This window comes from Eucalyptus grandis, chromosome 11 (assembly GCF_016545825.1).
Source record: "Eucalyptus grandis isolate ANBG69807.140 chromosome 11, ASM1654582v1, whole genome shotgun sequence".
Lineage (NCBI taxonomy): Eukaryota > Viridiplantae > Streptophyta > Magnoliopsida > Myrtales > Myrtaceae > Eucalyptus > Eucalyptus grandis.
The window spans coordinates 24,619,041-24,639,305 of record NC_052622.1 but is presented as its reverse complement, the minus strand read 5'-3'; the positions used below and the strand labels follow the sequence as shown (position 1 = coordinate 24,639,305).

At 41.4% G+C, this 20,265-nt stretch overlaps 1 protein-coding gene across 1 annotated transcript; it reads right to left on the bottom strand.

Moving 5' to 3' along the window:
* Nucleotides 1-10,364: 10,364 nt before the first annotated feature.
* On the bottom strand, nt 10,365-12,051 carry LOC104425518 (UPF0481 protein At3g47200). The gene has a single exon (XM_010038219.3). It carries the CDS (start codon nt 11,929-11,931, stop codon nt 10,588-10,590), a length of 1,344 nt encoding a protein of 447 aa, XP_010036521.2. The 5' UTR covers nt 11,932-12,051; the 3' UTR covers nt 10,365-10,587.
* Between the last annotated feature and the right edge of the window lie 8,214 nt (nt 12,052-20,265).

Here is a 20,265-nt window from a genome sequence, read left to right as displayed (position 1 = left end):
CTTTTTTTCCCCTTCTCTCTCCTATTCTTCTTCTTCAAATGGTCGGTCATCGGACCGACGATCGGCCAAATGAGGGCCGGCGACCTCACCGAAGTGTCGCCAGCCCTCGGCGAGGCCGGCCCTCATCAGCCGAGCCTCACCGATGGCTAGGCAGGCCTCGCCGGGGCTGGGTGATCCTCATGATCTAGCGAGGTCGAACCTCGTTAATGGCCATACAAGCCTCTCAAATGTGAAGGCAATCTACCAACTAGCGTATTCCGCTATAACTCCTAGAAAATGTTGATTAACTTCGAAGTTTGGAAAAAATCGATCCCGCATTACTATAGTAATTCGAGAGCAGCAAACAAAAGGTTCATCCTTATTAGAATTATGCTTCTTCCTGTTCATCAAAGAATATTCCATGGAGTAAGCAATTGGCATGGTTACACCCTGATAAAGAAGAAATTGCCTAGCACAGTATTGTGAAGAATAAGTTTCAAATCCATGGTAGAACCTTCCCTTGCTATATAGTTATATTGGAAGATCAGTCGGCATAAGTACACTCAACCAAAAGGCATCAAAGTCACCCATAATCAGTTTTATCATAGAAAATGTAATAGAACTCAGGAATATCATAAGGAAAGAGATCGGTACAAGCTTGGTCGAGGTTTAATATCTCCTAAAGGAAATAAACAAACGAGGCAGTGCCATCAAGAACCTTCCTAGGTGATAAGATAAGCAGTTGACAACCTAAACTTTAAAGTTTTGGCTATTTGGATTTCGATGATGGATTGAATGAAGTGCACAAGGAATTTTCCTAAACAAAAAAGGAAAATAAAGGGCCATACACGTTTACAAAATCCAAAATGGGCCAGAAAGAACCCTAGTTTCTTTTGATGACATTGAAAAGGCACCATGGGTAAGGCTTCTATACAAAAACAACCATAATGAGTGGACCAAGAGCTACTTTCTTTCCTTTCACAAGGTTGGCAACGAGTCTAGAGAAATTTTTGAAGACTTTAAGAACTAGATTTAAGAATACATATTTCAACAACTAACAAAGCAATAAAGTATTTGCTCTTTAAAATGAACAAGACCCAAGATTTTACGATATTCATTGAGAAATGTACCATAAGTTAGGACATCATTGGGGATATGGACATGCTCTACGGCTTCGATGGCATCTACAAAAATGCCATCTAAACAAATTCAAAAATAATGAATATGTCTAAAAGGGTCACAAGCATGGGTCCCCAGGGGAAAAAAAAGCAATTGATTAATGGGGAACAAAAATAGACAGCAAAACCTAACAAACCTCTTTTGAAATCATGGGCCAGCATGTTAACCTCTAGTGCCATTTCAATACCCGTGTTCTTCCATGTTAAACGGGTAGGCAAATCATCCTGTAATCATAGATACCAAGCATGGAAATTCTCCTCAAATAAAAGGAAACTTTGGAACTTGGTGGGGACAGATGTCCATATATCTTTTATGAATGAATATTGTATTGGAGAGAGATGGAACGTGATTGTAATCCAAGAAGGTAGGAACCAAAGGTAATGCTTTCTTATTCTTTTCTACAACATTCAGTAGTTGAAATCAGCAGTAGTTGGCTTCTTTGCGTGGGAAAGGCGGTTGAAGTTTGAGACGAAGGATTCAGGTTTTAATTTAGGAGCTTTGGCAACCATGGAAGACTTATGAATAGTGTGACATCCACAATCCGACCTTGATTTTCAGAACAGAATTACATCGGCATCCATTCTTCAAACGGGATTACAATAAGGATTGGTAAACCCCAAAAACGTCGAAAATGCCACCTTGAAATGAAAACTCAATTTTTCATCGGCGGAATGCAAAAGTTCAGAAATGTAGAAACAGGTCATAGGTGAAGGCCCAAGTGGGCCCAAGCCCGTGTTGGGCAAAGGCTCAAGCCCACGATTAGGCAACCCATGGGCCGAAGCCCATCATGGATGGCCCAAATGGGCCTAAGCCTAAGTGGGCGGCCTAAGGCCCGCATGCCCAAGAGGTGGGCTACCATAATGGGGCTGCGGGTCCTCCAAGTCTACCAAGCCATCAATGCAAGATCTTGACTTTTAATGTACCCTATGTGCGTGAACAGTACCCAATATTGGCGAAATGACCAAATTACTCTCTCATTCAACTAAGGACAAAAGGGCAAGATAGGAAATGAGCTAGGAAGGGGCACCCATGTGTTGAAGATGAGGGAGGTGATGTCATCCCCTAGCCTAGTCTAAGCCTACCTATCCATCTTAACCTAGCCATGAATGGTTCATCAATTGGCATTAATAAGACTTGGACAAGAAGTAAAGTGAGAAGTGATTCAAGTTCTTGATCTTAGATGGGACATAGCATGATGTAATCTTGGCCATTCAATAGCCCAAGCATGGATCGCTCTTCCTCTCTCCCCAAATTCGTCCATACCTCTCCATCACTCTTATTTTCTCACTTTTACTCTCAAATTTATCCTTTTCTCCCTCCTTGCCATAGCCAAACCACCCCTTGTCCATTTGCATCTCATTTTCAAGCCATCCTCTTCATTTTTCCTCATATCTTGCTCATCGACAACCAATCACTACCCACCGCCGCTGTGCAGCCGCCTGGGACGCCGTCCAGCCCACTCACGGGAGCTTTAAAGGGGTGACCAACAGCCCCATCCATTGTCCAGTCTTGTCGCTCCTCCCCCGATGCTTTTTAAAGCTAGGACTTGGGTGTGAGTGGCTTTCTAGCCTTTGAATTGGGTTGTTGTTGCATTTTGGAGTTATTTTAAGGCTAGATTAAGGTTAAATGATGTTTTGTCAATGTGATAAGTGGGTTTTGATATGATAGTTTATCATAGGGTTCTGATAGGTTATCTCGATAGCTTATCATATTCTACCAAATAACTTATTATATTTTTGTCGATAGCTTATCATGTTCTAGCCGATAACTTATATGAAAATCTTCTCATGCATATGTATATATATGAGTGTGGTTATAACTATCGATATTTGTTGATTGAGTGAATTGTTTATGCTTCCACTTACGTATTTAATTGAATAAAGCGATTGGTCGGCGACGCCTCTTGGGACGTCGCAATTAAATGAATTAAACGAAATGAATGACGATGAGCACGGATTGTCACGGGTCTCAAGCATGTCGGGTCATGACAAATAGGGAATGAAAGGTTTAGAGTTTTAGGAAGAAGACAAAGTGCGAAAGAGACGGTGGTGTGTATTCGTCTCTAATAGAGGATGATGATTAAAAAAATTAAGAAAATCTTCCAAAAGCTTAAATGACGTGTCAAGATGCAATAAGAGCCGTTGATTTGTGTCGGCCGTGAATATGTCAAAGAATGGAAAGGTATAATAATCATCCATAGTAGATGACGCACAAAACAAGGAATTTTCTTTAAAATAAATAAATTTTCAATTTACTTCTTTTAAAAGGGGTATATTTTGACACCCAAAAATATCCCAACGGGCATGTGCATGGCACAAGGGACAGAAAGCTTTGAGACAATCATCACAACCATAAATGGGTCATAATCTATATCAGCCCGACCCATGAGTATCCATGCAAGAACAGATGATTGAGGATTTTAAGGAATTTTGGGCGGCTAAGTTTCGATAGACCGAGACATATAATATCATGACGAAGTAATGGAGCACCACGTGTCAAAGCCAAAGATAAATGATGAAGATGCAACATTGGTGATGAAAATAGGCAAAATAGTTAGAAGAACGCCAACTCAAAAGAGGAGCAGTAAACACTCGTTGGGCAAGCCACAACATAGTTGTCGAACCAGCATGGATAAGGCAGTTCATCTTAAAACGTGGAGCAATTCTTGAGGAGAAAGCAACTGACCATTGACAATTACCAAGTTAACCTAGAAATACCACAAGCCATTTAAGAAAAGACCTCCCCAAACAACACACAAAACTACTTCACGTTACCTTTATCTTTACTTAGTCTTAGCCTAGTTGTTGTAGCTTAAGTTTCCATCGTAAATTCAATTTTGACGAGTGTCTATATCTTAAGAAGTGATGTCGATTAGATTCCAATGCTATTCCATAATCCAACGTTGTTGATTAGATTCCAGCATTGTGTAATCATCCTCATCTAGAGACAGTGTTCATTAGGTGTTGCTCTAATTCAACGTTGTCGATTAAATTCCAACGTTGTGTCTACATATGCATTTAAGAGCAATGTACACTAAGTGTTGTTACCATTGTCCAACGTCATTGATTAGATTCCGACATAGTGTCATCATATCCATCTTGGATCATCATCCATTAAGTGTTTTTCTCATTGTCCAGCATCGTTGATTAGATTCCGATGTTATGTCTAAAGCGTAGTGGAAAGTAGCGATCTATTAAGCATTATATTTATATCCAACATTGTCAAAGTACCTTCGATATTGTATAGACTACTTCGATTTTAATGGGCTTCATTATTATACAAAGTCAAACTAATGTCATTAATGAAGTTTTGACATTAATTATCATTGGTATAACGTAATGAGTGGACCAAGAGCTACTTTCTTTCCATTCACAAGGTTGGCAGCGAGTCTAGAGAAATCTTTGAAGACTCTAAGAGCTAGATTTAAGAATACATATTTCAACAGATAATAAAGCAGTAAAGCAGTTTGTTATTTAAAATGAATGGGACCTGAGATTTTATGATATTCATCGAGAAAGGTACCATAAGTTAGGACATCATTGGGGATATGGACGTGCTCTAGGGCTTCGATGGCATCTACAAAAATGCCATCTAAATAAATTCAGAAATGATGAATATGTCTAAAAGGGTCACAGGTGGGTCCTCAGGGGAAAAAGAAGCAATTGATTAATGGGGACCAAAAATAGTCAGCAGAACCTAATAAACCTCTATTTAAATCATGGGCCAGCACGTTAACCTCTAGTGCTATTTCAATACCCATGTTCTTCCATGTTAAACAGGTAGGCAAATCATCATGTAATCATAGATACCAAACATGGAAATTCTCTTAAAATAAAAGAAAACTTTGGAACTTGGTGGGGACAAACGTCCAAATATCTTTTATGGGAAAATATTGTGTTGGAGGCTTCTCATTCCTTCTAGTAGGAAAGCAGGGCTTAAGAGCAGGAACATGATTATAATCCAAGAAGGTAGGAACCAAAAGCAATGCTTTCTTATTCTCTTCTACAACACTCAGTAGCTGAAATCGGCAATAGTTGGCTTCATCTGCGTGGGAAAGGCAGTTGAAGTTTGAGATGAAGGATTCAAGTTTGAATTTAGGAGCTTTAGCAGCCATGGAAGACTTATGAATAGGGTAACATCCGTAATCCGACCCTGATTTTTAGAACAGAATTACATCGGCATCCAATCTTTGAATAGGATTACAATAAGGATTGTAGACCCCAAAAAGGTCGAAAATGCCACCTTGAAATGAAAACTTGGTTTTTTATCAGCGGAATACAAAAGTTCAGAAAAGTAAAAACGGGCCATGGGTGAAGGACCAAATGGGCCCAAGCCCGTGTTGGGCAACCCAATAAGCTCAAGCCCACGATTAGGCAGCCCATGGGCCGAAGCCCATCATGGACGACCCAAATGGGCCTAAGCCTATGTGGGCGGCCCAAGGCCTGCACGCCCAAGAGGTGGGCTACCATAATGGGGCTACAGGTCCTCCAAGTCCACCAAGCCATCAATGCAAAATCTTGACTTTTAATGTACCCTATGTGCGTGAACGATATCTAATATTGGCGAAATAACCAAATTACTCTCTCATTCAACTAAGGACAAAAGGGCAAGATGGGAAATGAGCTAGGAAGGGATACCCATGCGCTGAAGATGAGGGAGGTGATGTCATCCCCTAACCTTATCTAAGCCTACCTATCCTATCTTAACCTAGCCATGAATGGTTCATCAAATGGCATTAACAAGACTTGGACAAGAAGTAAAGTGAGAAGTGATCCAAGCCCTTAATCTTAGATGGGACATGGCATGTTGTAATCTTGGCCATCCAATAGCCCAAACATGGACTACTCTTCCTCTCTCCCCAAATTTGTCAATACCTCTCCCTCACTCTCATTTTCTCACTTTTGCTCTCAAATTTATCTTTCTCTCCTTCCTTGCCATAGTTGAGCCATCCCTTGTCCATTTGCATCTCATTTTCAAGCCGTCTTCTTCATTTTTCCTTGTATTTCCCTCATCAACAACCAATCACCACCCATCGCCACTGTGCAGTCGCCCGGGACGCCGTCTAGCCCACTCACGAGAGCTTTGGAGGGGTGACCAATAGCCCCAGCCACTGTCCGGTCTTGCCGCTCCTCCCCTGATGCTTTTTAAAGCTAGGACTTAGGCGTGAGTGGCTTTCCAGCCCTTGAATCAGGTTGTTGCATTTTAGAGTTACTTTAGAGCTAGATTAAGGTTAAATGATGTTTTGTTAATGTGATAAGTGTGTTTTGATATGATAGGTTATCATAGGGTTTTGATAAGTTGTCTCAATAGCTTATCATGTTCTACTCAATAACTTATTATGTTTCATCGATAGTAACTTATACGACAATCTTCTGATGCATATGTGTATATATATGAGTGTGGTTATAACTATCGCTATTTGTTGATTGAATGAATTGTTTATGCTTCCGCTTGCATATTTAATTGAATAAAGCGATTGGATCGATGACGCCTCTTGGGACATCGAAATTGAATGAATTAAAGGAAATGAATGACGATGAGCACAGATTGTCGTGTGTCTCGAGCAGGTTTGGTCGTGACAAATAGGGAATGCAAGGTTTAGAGTTTGAGGAAGAAGACAAAGTGCAAAAGAGACGGTGGTGTGTACTCATTTGTGATAGAGGACGATGATTCAAAAAATTAAGAAAATCTTCTAAAAGCTTAAGCGACGTGTCAAGACGCAATGAGAGCCGTTGGTTCGTATCAGTTGTGAATATGTCAAAGAATGGAAAGGTATAATGATCATCCATAGTAGATTACGCGCAAAACAAGGTATTTTCTTTAAAAGAAATAAATTTTCAATTTACTTCTTTTAAAAGGAGTATATGTTGACATCCAAAAATATCCCAATGGGCATGTGCATGGCACGAGGAACAGAAAGCTTTGAGACAATCATCACAACCATAATTGGGTCATAATCTACATCAGCTTGGCCCATGAATATCCATGCAAGAAAAGATGATTGAGGATTTTAAGGAATTTTGGGCGGCTAAGTTTTGATAGACCAAGACATATAATATCATGACGAAGCAACGGAGCACCATGTGTCAAAGTCAAAGATAAATGATGAATATGCAACATTAGTGATGAAAATAGGCAAAATAGTTAGAAGAATGCCAACTCAAAAGAGGAGTAGTAAACACTCGCTGGGAAGCCACAACATAGTTGTCAAACCAACATAGATAAGGCAATTTAGCTTAAAATGTGGAGCAATTCTTGAGGAGAAAGTAACTGACCATTGACAATTACCAAGTTAGCCTAGAAATACCACAAGCCATTTAACAAAAGACCTCCCCAAACAACACACAAAACTACTTTACATTACCTTTATATTTACTTAGTCTTAGTCTAGTGGTAGCTTAAGATTCCCGTCGTAAATTTAATTCTAACGAGTGTCTATATCTTAAGAAGTGATGTTGATTAGATCCCAATGCTAACCCATCATCCAACATTGTTGATTAGATTCCAACATTGCGTAATCATCATCATCTAGAGACAATGTTCATTAAGTGTTGCTCTAATTCAGCGTTGTAGATTAAATTCCAACGTTATGTCTACATATGCATTTAAGAGCAATGTACAATAAGTGTTGTTACCATCGTCCAACGTCATTGATTAAATTTTGACATTGTGTCCTCATATCTATCTTGGATCGTCATCCATAAAGCATCTTTCTCATTGTCCAGCATTGTTGATTAGATTCCGGCGTTGTGTTCTAAAGCGTAGTGGAAAGTAGTGATCTATTAAGCATTTTGGGTGTGTTTGGAAAGACTTTTGGGGAAAGTCTTTGGGAAAATGCAAAAGCCTTTGAGTTGAATGTGTTTTCCAAAATGCAAATTGTGTTTGGTAAATTGTAATTTAAAAGCTCTTTATGAAGTACCTTTGAGCAAAATGGTGTTTGGGGGACAAAGGACTTTTGTGAAAAAAAAAATATCAAAAGAAAAATAAAAAAAATAAAAGAATGAAAACCGCAAAGGGCAAGCGGCATCCGGCGGCCGGCGGCGACCCTCGCGACCTCCGGCGACCCCCTCGATCCGGGCCGGCGAGGTCGCGCGACGCCGTCGCGACCTCCGCGACCCCGGATGGGTCGGCGAGGTCGCGCGACGCCGTCGCGACCTCCGGCGACCCCCGGATGCGGGCCGGGAGGCGACGCGCGACCTCCGGCGACCCGGATCGCGCGACGCCGCCTCGACCTCCGAGAACCCCGATTGGCCGTCGCGAGGCTACGCAACCCTCGCCTGAGGTCGGGGGACCTCGGCGAGGGCCGCGCCTGAGGTCGGGGACCTCGGCGATGGTCGCGCGACCTCGGCGACGGCCGCGCCCGGGTCGCGCGACCCCGATCGGCCGTCGCCGAGGCTACGCAACCCTCGCCGAGGTCACGCGACCTCGGCGAGGGCAGCGCTGGGTCGCGCGACCTCGCCGGATGTCGCGCGACCTCGCCGGTGGTCGCGCGACCCGAGCAACCGCCGCCAGAGCCACCCTCGACGGAGAAGATGAACAAGTGCTCCTCACAAGGGCAAAAAACGGAAAAACAAAAAGTTCGTAAGGATAATTTTGGAAAAAAAAAATATGAACAGTGACACCTCAGCTTACCGAGAAAGCTGAAATGCCCAAGGCAGGGGTACCCCTGCCTTGGGCTTTCAGCCTTCAAAAGGCAAGTTTTGAGCTAAAGATACTTGCAAATGTTTTTGCCAAACACCCATTTTTAGCCCAAAGGGCTTTGGAAGCCTAAAGTCGCTTGGAAAAGCTGAATCCAAACGCAGCCTTTATCCATATCCAACATTGTCAAAGTACCTTTGATATTGTATAGGCTACTTCGATTTTAATGGGCTTCATTATTTTACAAAGTCAAAATAATGTCATTAATGAGGTTTTGACATTAATTATCATTGGTATTATATGTGCGACAGCAACTTCTTTTTGAGATTATAAAGTGTAGTCTCATTTACATTTGACCACTCTCCAAGACTAACATAGAGAGCGTGAGTCTTCTTTAATATATATAACTTGGTGAAAAATGTTTCGTTACGGGATCCAAACCGACAAAACATAGTAGTACCAAAATCGCTCAAGGATGACAAATGAACATTAATAGCAATTTAAAAAAAAAAAAGACAGGATAATTTTAAATTTAAATAGAAGTCTAACAGCCAAACCCAACTTCAAATCCATATTCTACTCCTTTCTTCTCTCCCTAAGAAACACAATACCATATCATAAGGAGATTAGAAGGAGCAAAAGTCATTACAATTCTAATGAAACTAATGAAGGTGGAGCCTTATTAAATATGAACATCTTAATGCTAACATTAATAAAAATAAGATCCAAGATAATTGCAGCCCACAGCGGGTTATTACGTCATTGTCTAGGAGCCCACTTGGCTCCCAAAGGCCCACAGTTACATTTTCGAAATAGGGGCACTGCTCCTAAAACACAAATAAATTATCTCAAGGAGTATATGTACGAAAACATTGCCCAAAAAGAGACTATGTCGTGGTTAGGCCAACCATTACATGAAGCAAAATCATTTAAGAATTCTTTCCATTCTCCCAGAAAGAAAAAACATTATAAAACCCACAAAAGAAAGGCATCAAGAGTAAAAAAAAATGGAAAGCCTTTACATTCCAAGGCTTATCTTACTCTTACAAAAGGAAATATTTTTAATATCGTCCTCAATTTTACTTTCTTGTCATCCTCGATTTTTTTTCTCTCTTATTCTTCACATTTCAAGATTTACTATAGTCATTCTTACATTTTGCATTAGATTTCAAGTGGCATCTATATTTCATGATAAAGATTAATAAAAATATGAGACAAGTGTACTTTCTCGCAAACCTGGTCCTCTCTTGCCTTTCAAAGAGATTGTCTTTTAGTCTTCAAACGCCATTAACCTTAGACCTCATACACTTTCTGATCTGCAAGATCCATCCAGTTGCAAGTGAAGAACATGCTAAGATTTCATCGTATAGAAATAACAAGTTGATTATAACTTGAGACTGGTGAAATCTATTTTGGACCAAATGACCTTCCTAGTCCTACAAGACTTCAATCAAGCCTTTCGAATTCCCCATCAATTTTTTTTTTTGTTGGAGATAACTCAAAAGAAGAGAGTTCTTTCGTTAAAATAATTATAAAGACAAGAACTTCAAGGAGATAATAAAGCAGTCCTCGGCATTAAATTTCACTTTTGGGTTATAGATGTCAGGCACGTACAAGGGTAAATAGGTCGTTTAAGACTGAGAGATACAAAATGTGGATATTATGAAGTGAGAGGACAGTGAATTTGCGGATAATTATCCGAAAAAGAATGTCTCCTCTCCGCAAGCAACCATGATTCCTGTTCAAAAAACAAAACCGTGCAATTCAATCAAAACTCTGGCCCCAGCTCCATCACTTAGGGGGACGGAAATAACCGTAGACGGTAAAGAAGGTCTGCGCCATCGTCAGCAGCAACAGGACGGACGCGCCGAGGGACGAGAGGAACAGCCATGACTTGAAGAACGCCCACTGCACGCGCCAGCTGTTGCTGTAGTATTCGTGCACGCTGTTGAAGACCCCGGACAGGTAGCACCGGTCGATGTCGAAGGCCACGTCCTTGCCGAGGTTATTGATGAACCGTGCGACCTCGCCATTGGTCCCGAAGTAGTTCTCCATGATGCGCTGGTAGCAGAGGTACTCGACGTCCCTGTCCGTGTTGACGAGGCAGTCGAGGAGGGTGGCGTAGGCGGTGATGTGGTTGGACGAGCTGTCGTGGCACTGCTCGTAAGCCACACAGTTGAGAAGGAACGGGCTCGTGAAGTCGTCGATCATGATTGTCGGCATCTCCAGAACCCCGTCCCTGAACCTCACCACCAGGAAGCTCTCGCCCTCCTCCCCGATACGCCGCAGCTTGAACCCGGCACGGATGAGCTCTGGCACGCTCTGGATCAAATGGGTGAAGGCCCTTGTTCCCCTCGGCGGCTCCTCCAGCTCAGGCCGGTCTCTTGGGATGAAGCTTGACCGGACCAGGTCCAGCAGGTGTGTCCCCTTAAGATCGCTGCACGCGGCAATCACGCCGTCGGGCCTCTGCATGATGTTATTGAAGAACTCGAGCGCGAGCTCGGCCAGCGACCTTTTCGATTCCTCAGGGGACACCATCGACATCTCGAACAATCGCTCAAGCACGAAGTAGGGGATCTGGTTCTCGAGCCTGAGGAAGTCCTGATAGAAGAAGGGCAGAATCCAGGCCACCCTGAAGAGCGGATCGTCCCGCTCGTGTGGGACAAGCCGGCTGACCTTGCGGAACAGCTCAATCATGAAGAATGCGTCGACCACCATCATCTCGATGAACTCGTCGTCGTCCAGGGGTATGGCCTCGGAGTAGCACTCGCGGGAGCTCCCGACCAGGGGCGCCACGGTCCGCATGTAGTCCTCGAGACCGAGGCCCATGGGGCGGGTGCGCTCCAGCACCATCCCGAGGTACCGCCACTTGTGCTCCTCGATCATCCGGAGGTGCGGCTCGCCACGATGGTACGGACCGATCGAGACGATGCGGGGCTCGTACGCCCGGCCGTTGATATCGGCCAGGCTCTTCGGGACCCGGAAGATGCAGCAACCGGTCTTCCCGGCGGCTCTACTCAACAGCTTCGGGGGTTCGGAGATTCGCCGGTGCATGGATTCCAGTCGGTCCTTGTTGGCCTCCCAGACCTTGATCGTGTGCTCATTCTGTTGAGCTTTGACGGAATCGCTAGCCATTAGGGACACAGACAGAAACTAAACCACCGTCGACGACGGCGATGACTCTGTCGAATGGACTCTGGAATTAGAACTCGAGGGAAGATGAGAAGTGTTGAGATGGATCGTCGATTAAAAAAGATGAGCTGGAGTGGAAAAATCAAGGGTCAACATTGTCACCACAAAGATCTTCTTTCTTTTTTTAAAATAATTTATAGACGATGATGGATTGGCAGGAACAAGCTTTGATAGACAGCTGTTGCTCGTTACATGTCAAGGGGGCTTGATCTCGGACCGTCCATCCGACGGCAAGAGAGAACATGTAACAAGTTGCTCGCCCGCCACTGCAAAAGCATCGTCACGTGTTGAATAATCAAAAGAAATCGCAAAACTCAAAATAGCCACCGTGTTGGACTGACTAGATAATTGAAATAGATCAATAAATAATTGAATTAGGAAAGAAAGAGGAGGCGGCAAGCATTGGCTGTTGACTAGCTGGTCTTGTCAACTGGAAATCTAATGAAAAATCTTGGTTTTTCTTCTTTCGTAAGTGACCAATTTAGGCACGAAGGTCTAAATTTATGAGTAAGTAACGAGTTGCTCGCCCGCCACTGCAAAAGCATCGCGACGTGTTGAATAATTAGGGGTGATTGGTTCCCGGTTCGGTCCGGTTCCAAGGTGGAACCGATCGAACCAGGAACCGGACCGGGAAAACCAGTTCCCAATTTTGGGAACCGTGGACCGGACCATCAGTTCTAGTCCGGTCCGATTCAGTCCAATATGATCAACACTTTCTTTTTTTCACTAAATAACGACCATTCATTAAAGAACGACCATGTTTTGGACCGATCAATTCAATTCGGTTCTCGGACGATTTAATAAAACTACTCACACGTGTTTTCACGTGCAAAATATTCAAACTTCACTTGCGTGAATATTAATCATAATTTATGTGTTTCACTCTGCATAAAAGCCATGAACAATTTGAGTAAAATTTGTACTTGGCTTAGGTTTTATAGACAATCTCTCTTATATGCTTTGAATGTTTAGTTGATGTCGGATTCTTTAAGGCTTGAAGTGCCTTGTCATTTGCAAGTGAGGGGAGCAAGAGAGAGAGTGAGCATGAGGAACTCCTATAGCCTTATCCCACATCGAGTAGAAGATAAAACTAACAAATAAGTTTTCTAAGAGCTTTAGTGGTCTCTTGGCCACATAAGAGATTGCTACCTCAATTGCAATTCCGATTGCAACAAGTTCTATATATAATATTCATATATTATATGTGTTTATATATTATATGTATATAAATTATATATGAAAAATTTAGCCCGGTCCGGTCGGTCCGATTGGTCCGGTTCCCACCTTGGAACCGGGAACCGGACCGCCGACCGTGGGAACCGCCCAAAACTGGCCGGTCCGGTCCGGTCCCGGTTTGGGCGGTTTCCGTTGCACATTCCTATGAATAATCAAAAGAAATCGCAAAACTCAAAATAGCCACCGTGTTGGACTGACTAGATAATTGAAATAGATCAATAAATAATTGAATTAGAAAAGAAAGGGGAGGCGGCAAGCGTTGGCTGTTGACTAGCTGGTCTTGTCAACTGGAAATCTAGTGAAAAATCTTGGTTTTTCTTCTTTCGTAAGTGACCAATTTAGGGACGAAGGTCTAAATTTATGAGTGAGACTAGGTGAAACATCTTGTTGACAACTTGCAACTATACCAAACACTTACCCTCTACGAGGGTAATATCACAAATCATTTCTGAACTTTTCTTCATTGTAAATGATTTTTTTTTTGCTTAATTTATTCTTTGTAATGTTTTGTTTTTGCTTAATATGATCCTTCCGTTAAGTATACTAAAAGAAAATTGCTAATGTGACAGCTAGATTGATCAAACGGGTGAGTCAGATTTAGTCAAGTCAAAAATGATTTGATCCAAATTAAACCATTTAATTTATTTTGATCAATTTTCCATATAAGAACAAATGTAATGACCCATACCTAATCCAATTCATACCCAACCCAATTCATTTAATTAAAATATTTTGACGTTTAAATTAATTTAGAAAATTTATATCCAAACTGAGGTAAGAGCATAAAGTAGGAGTCTATTTGTTAAAAAGTATTTATGTTTCCCAGAATAAAAATTTCTGTTCTTTTGTCCCAAGGAACAAAAAAAGAACAGAACCACCGCCCGCGGTGGCCGCGCGGTTAAGGCTTGGTACCCTCCACGCCAAGGGGAAGAGTTCGAGACTTCGTGGACGCAGTCTTCAATGCTCAACGCGCGTCTTACTTGTGGATGGGCCAGCGGTGGGGCTCCACCCATCCCGGGTTCACTCTCCGCCGCGAAGCGCGCACGGAGGTTCCCGGGTCACAAAAAAAAAAACAAAAAAAGAACAAACGTGTTTGGTAAAAATTTTGTCCGAGAATAAAAATCTATTTTTTTGTTCCCTGGGAATAGATTTGAAACAAAATAAGAAGTAGAAAGAAGTAACTTCTTGTTCTTGGGAACAATTCCGAGAATCAATTTTTCTCTCTCTTCTTTTTTCTTCTTCTCTTTTATTTCCTTCTTCTTCCTTTTTTGGCTAGTCACCAGCCTCGGCCATGGCTAGCGACCTCGCCAGATCTAGGCGAGCTCGAGCTCGCCTAGCTAAGGTGAGGCCAAGCCTTGCCGATCGGTGGGGGCGAGGTTGGGCCTCATCGGCCCTCGCGGTGGCCCGACGAGGCTCGGCGAGGTCACCGACCTCGCCCAACAGTTGCCGGCCACAAAGGAGAAAGAAGGAAAAAAAAAAGAAGAAAAAAATAAAAATATTGAAAAATTAAAATAAATAACAAAATTATACAAGTTTACCAAATGCATTTTTATTCTTGGAATATAAATTTTTTATAGTTACCAAGTGCGTTCTTATACTCAGAAATTGTTCTTAAGAATAGAAAAAAAAATTATTTATGTTCAAAAATTGTTCTCTAAAATAGAATGGTTACCAAACGCGCCCTAAGTAAACATAAACATAGTCATAGAGATAGGTTGCAAGTAAGTTATAAACTCATTTAACACATATTTCAACCAAAATTAAATATACATATGATTTTTGGCTTTATCATTATAAACCTATTTATGACAAATTTATTGAATATAATAATCCATATAAAATTCAACCTATTAAAAATTGGGTTAAGAAAAGTAATTATGATCTATTTTGACAGGTTTAGTGATAGCTAACACTGTTATCTAGCCATCTAATACATTGATGTGGACTATGTCACACAATCCTCTCTTTGCTTCTCTCAATTTGCATATTAAAAAATTAAAAAAAAAAAACCTCCTTCAACTCCCATTCCAGCCTATTCAATCCAATGACCATTGCCCTTCTCTTCGTTCTGTCACTCTTTTTTTTTGTCTACCTCCATTGCAGGTCTCATCGGTGACCAAGTCGCAGGCCCCTAGATTGATAAGCCAAAGTGTATTTGGTAACCATATTAATTAAGAGTTGAAAATCAAAATTTTCAGCCTGTTTGATAACTTCTAATTGTACACAACTTAATGGGTTATTCTAATAGAGAAATCAAATGCAATAAATAAATGCAAGCTTACTAAATTGATTAAGTCATAAACTATTCAATTGAAAGTAAAATGTTACCGACAGCAGATGTTAGAGCCTCCCAATAATCTTTCCTATATTGAAGAGAAACTATTAAGATTTTCATCTATTACCATGTGACTTAAAGACTTCAAAATATGATACTTCGATTCCTAAATTTTTAGTATTTATTTTCCAATTTTGTCAAACAAGCCCTTGGTCTTCCTTGGTAATGCGCGAAGTACAAACTAGTTCTTTCCGTTAGGGTGATCGAGTCCCGGGGTGGGTGCAGTCTAGACCCGAACCCCGTTCCCGACCCCGTTATAACTGGTTCTCTTTTTTGGACCCGTTCCCGACCCATTTACATTGGACCTTGTTCCCGACCCACCCTATTTTTCCGATCCGGGAACAGGGTCAACCCTGTTTATATTGAAACCTGTTTTGCAAAAATTAATGTACAACACTCATATTTCAAATAAAGCATTTAACACTCATATCGATTAGCATAAGCACATCTGAAATAGCTAGTACGAGTACCTAGAGGGGTGAATAGGTATACAAAAAAATTTCTCGAAGCTTGCACGATATTTAAACAATTAGAGAATTTGCAACGATTAAAAATTCAATCGCAAGATCGAGTAAGTGAAAGAGAGAATTGAATACTCGGATTATAGTGGTTCGGCTTGATTCAAGCCTACGTCCACTCTTATGCACCGATTGGCCGACCGATTGGGGCGGATTCCACTATGATCAAAGAGTTGTTCTGATGTTGATCTTCCTTGATTTCTAGGTGTAGATGATCTACCACACTCACTCAAGGCGTCACCAAGTATAAACACTCTCGCATACAATTTCGCTCGCCTCAACTAACAATCAAGGATCTTCAGACTCTGGAATTTTTCTATCGATCACACACTTAAAACAACTAGAACATCTTCCTTTTATACTCCTTCATGCCATCATAGCCGTTGGCACTTACCAAAGGAATTCCTCCAATCTACCCGTTGGACGGAATCAATCAAGAAGATCATCCGAGCTATTTAAGGAATCGATGATAGCCCATCAATCTGTTCGCCCATACAATCGGGATCTCGGTTTCAAGAATAGAATAATCCAAGATTATTTCGTCGACCATCGGATCTTCAATTGATCTTAGATAAGAATTAAAGAATCCGAAATGATTATCCAACCAAAGAATCTATTCCGAGAGGATAGAATCAAATCCTCAACCATAAACCTCGACTTTGGATTTCCTTCAACACTTTGGATTAGAAAGATCGTCGGTGAGAATAATTTTGAGTCTTGAGTCTTGAGTCTTGAGTCTTGAGTCTTGAGATAACAAAGTCTTGAGACTATAAATTCTTGAGACTTTAACTATCGATATCCAGACTTAGATCGATAGAAATGTTTTGTCGGCTTCAAAATATTCTCGGAAAGATTTCTCCAACAATCTCCCTTTTGATGGTGACAAAACTTTCTTGAAGATTTGAACAACTTTGACCTGCAAAAACATTTCTCAAGCAATATGGCTAACTAATAAAGATTAATAAACAACCGGACTCGCATCCACAAAGAAATTGGTTAGTCTTTCATGAGTAATACCATGTAACAATACTTGATATAAATGCAACCAAATCAAGCATCAAAATCCACAACCAATTCAGTCTAACACTCAAGTTCAAGTTCTCAAGTCATACTCAAAAATAAACATAAACACAAAAGTCACTTCAAATAAAGTTTTAAAATAATGTTTGTTCAAATTGGTTCTCCCCCTTTTGTCATCATTAAAAAGAGGGTGAGAAAGGAGTCATGTCCGCTGGGAATGCGCACGATCTGGAAATCCCCAATGGACTGGACTACTCCTTCGCTTGGGAATGCGCGGATGAGCTACCTCTTCTCTCTTCGCATTGGCTTGAAGTTGCGGAGCGAGGTCTTTGTATTTATCTTCCAGAGATCAAGATGCTTGTCCAAAGATGCTTCAAAGCTTGGATTTCACAGTCCGAATATATATTTGGTTACGCATTTCCGGAGAATATTCATGATACTACGAAGATCTACAGAATCATCCGTCTGTGTACTGGCATTGGCTTTCTCGAGATGGTGTGTGTGCAGATGATGGCGCTTCTGAACGGTCTGGCAGATTTGGAATCGTCGTATCATCTTCTTTAGGCAATTGAGAGACCTGAACTTCTTCTGGGTCTTCTGGAATTTGTCTTAGATCTTCAGCGGCATGAGGTGGAGACCTCTCTTGCTCGCTAACTCCCCGTCTCTAGGACATCGAAAGGGAAGAGTGATGATCATGCTCTTGATTTCCCTTCTCTCCGTTTTATCAAAGCAGATGTTCTTTTTCTTCTTCTCCTTCTTCCTCAACTTCTTTCTCCTTCTCTCTCTCGTTCTTCTTCTTCTCTCTTTCTGCTGAAGTTACGTCGGATAAGACACGTAACGTCTTGTTCTTGTCGATCTCTTGGAATAGTGGGATCTTCATCATCTTCATCCTCATCCTCATCCTCCCGGATAAGAGTTCTTTTCCTCTTTTTCGAAGAAGCACCAATGGCCTTCTTTCCTTTCCCTTTTTGAAGCAGATTTGGAGATTTCACTTTGAATTTCTCCATTGCCTTAGAGAGTTCTTGCACGCATCTTCATTAACATTTTCAGCCCTACCACCATCTTATCACACGTTCGAACACAAAAAGTATGAGGCGTTCAATATTCGATGTCTGAAGATCTTGGTCACCGCACTGAAATAAGGCAATTGTCCTTTGTCTTTTGACACGCTTTCTGTACATATGGAAAAGAATAGTGTGCGGGAGAGAAAACTTCCGTCCTGAGTTGATCGCATACATCAACTTTGCTTCAGAAAGAGACACAGAAGTCTTTGAAGTAGACTTAGGTCTGAGACAATTGATCACAATCTTGTGAAGCACAATGTTGATGGCATTCATCCCGGAATAGATAATTTTCTTATCTACATCCCTATCTTTGACAAGATCCGAGTAGTTCGAGCGGTGAGACTTTGATTGGGAGATAGCATCCCCGTTCAACTCCAACTATGTCCGCCAACATATTCACATCTACCACATAGACTTTGTCTCGAACACTGAATGAAATTCTATTCGCATCCAAAAAGCTAAGATTTGAGTAGAAATAAGCGGTCGATGATCATACCCGTCGTAGAGTCGAGCGAAAGTCTCAAGTTGAAGCAAATTCAACTTCTCTCTTAGGTTCAAGTTGATGGAATCCGGGAAGTCAAAATCGACACTTCTAGGGTTGATTACCCCTCTTTTCAACAGACTGTAATACACTTTTTCCTGATCCTTGGATTTAAACAAATCCATCCGATTTCCTTTCACCTTTGCCGCCACACCCATTTTAGGTTTAAATTCAAGGAACATTTTGTCATCATCGTTCCCGTCAATCGATTTTGTCACGGCATACGAGGATCTCTTGGAATGTTCGCAAGTGCTTCCTCTGCTTTTCCTTTCGGGGCAATTCCCCATTCCTCCATTTTCTTCAAAAAGATACTCATTCCCATAATTTTTGTCCTTAAGGAAGTCATCTATATAGTTCAATGGAGTACCCGTGCTTTTCAATGCACGATAAAGATTATACAAAAAGGAGGGCTTTTGAACTCTTACTTGGGTCGGCATCCTCGATTATCTCTTCTTCAGTTATGACTTGCACTTTGTGGGCGGGAGATGCTGAATGACGTGGAGGAGAGCGAATCGGACTTTGTCGCCGACTTGGTAAGTCTTCTTCCTCAGTGAGATCGAAATGAGTCGGTCCCTTCTTCATTCTTTGTGGTCCCCTTTGCGATTCTTGATGATTTCCTCGAAGACGACATCTTTCTTTGTCTATTGGAGGATTCCTTCACTTGCTTTCCCAAGAAAAATGACCACTTTCTTGACGATGAACAAAGAGTAGAAACAGTATCGAGAGGAGAGTGCTTTTTAGGGTTTTGAAAATTGGGGAAAGGAAAAAACTGTATATATATAACTCGTTTTTGAAAAAGGAAGTTCGATCGGTGCAAGGAAAGTGAACGATTACTTCTTTTCAAAATCGATAATCGCAAAATTATTAAACAAAAGATCGTACCTTTTCGAGTTAATTATAACTAAATGACAATTAGTACCTTTTAGATGAAATACAACTTACAGTCTTTAGCCACGAATGTCTGAGTCTCAGGACTTAGAGTCTAAGAGATCAGAGTCTTAAAGTTGGTGAGTCTCTAGACTTTAACTTCTTCAAGCTTCAAAATGTTGAGTCTCGAGCGGATAAAGTCAAACCGATTCTTCTCCAAAGGCTTTGTGAATATGTCCGCTAGTTGACTTTTTTGAATCAACAAATTGAATCGAGATTTCTCCATTTTGAATATGATCTCTAATAAAGTGATGTCGAATCTCAATATGCTTTGCTCTTGAATGAAGGATTGGATTTTTGGTGAGATTTATCGCACTGGTGTTGTCACATTTGATTTCTGTGCATGAATCTTCAATGCCAAAGTCTTGTAGCTGTTGTTTTATCCATAGAATTTGCGAATAGCGCTTCCAAGAGCTACATACTCGCTTCGTCGTTGAAAGAGCTACGTTGCTTTGCTTCCTCGAAACCAAGACACCGTTCGTTTCCAAGTAGTTGACAAGTTCCGAAGTGCTCTTTCTATCGACTCGCAACCGGCTAGATCCGCATCCGAGTATCCTAGAAGATTAAAGTCTCCCTCTTTGGATACCAAAGACCGATGCTTGAAGATGAAGCAACGTATTTGATAATTCGTTTCAC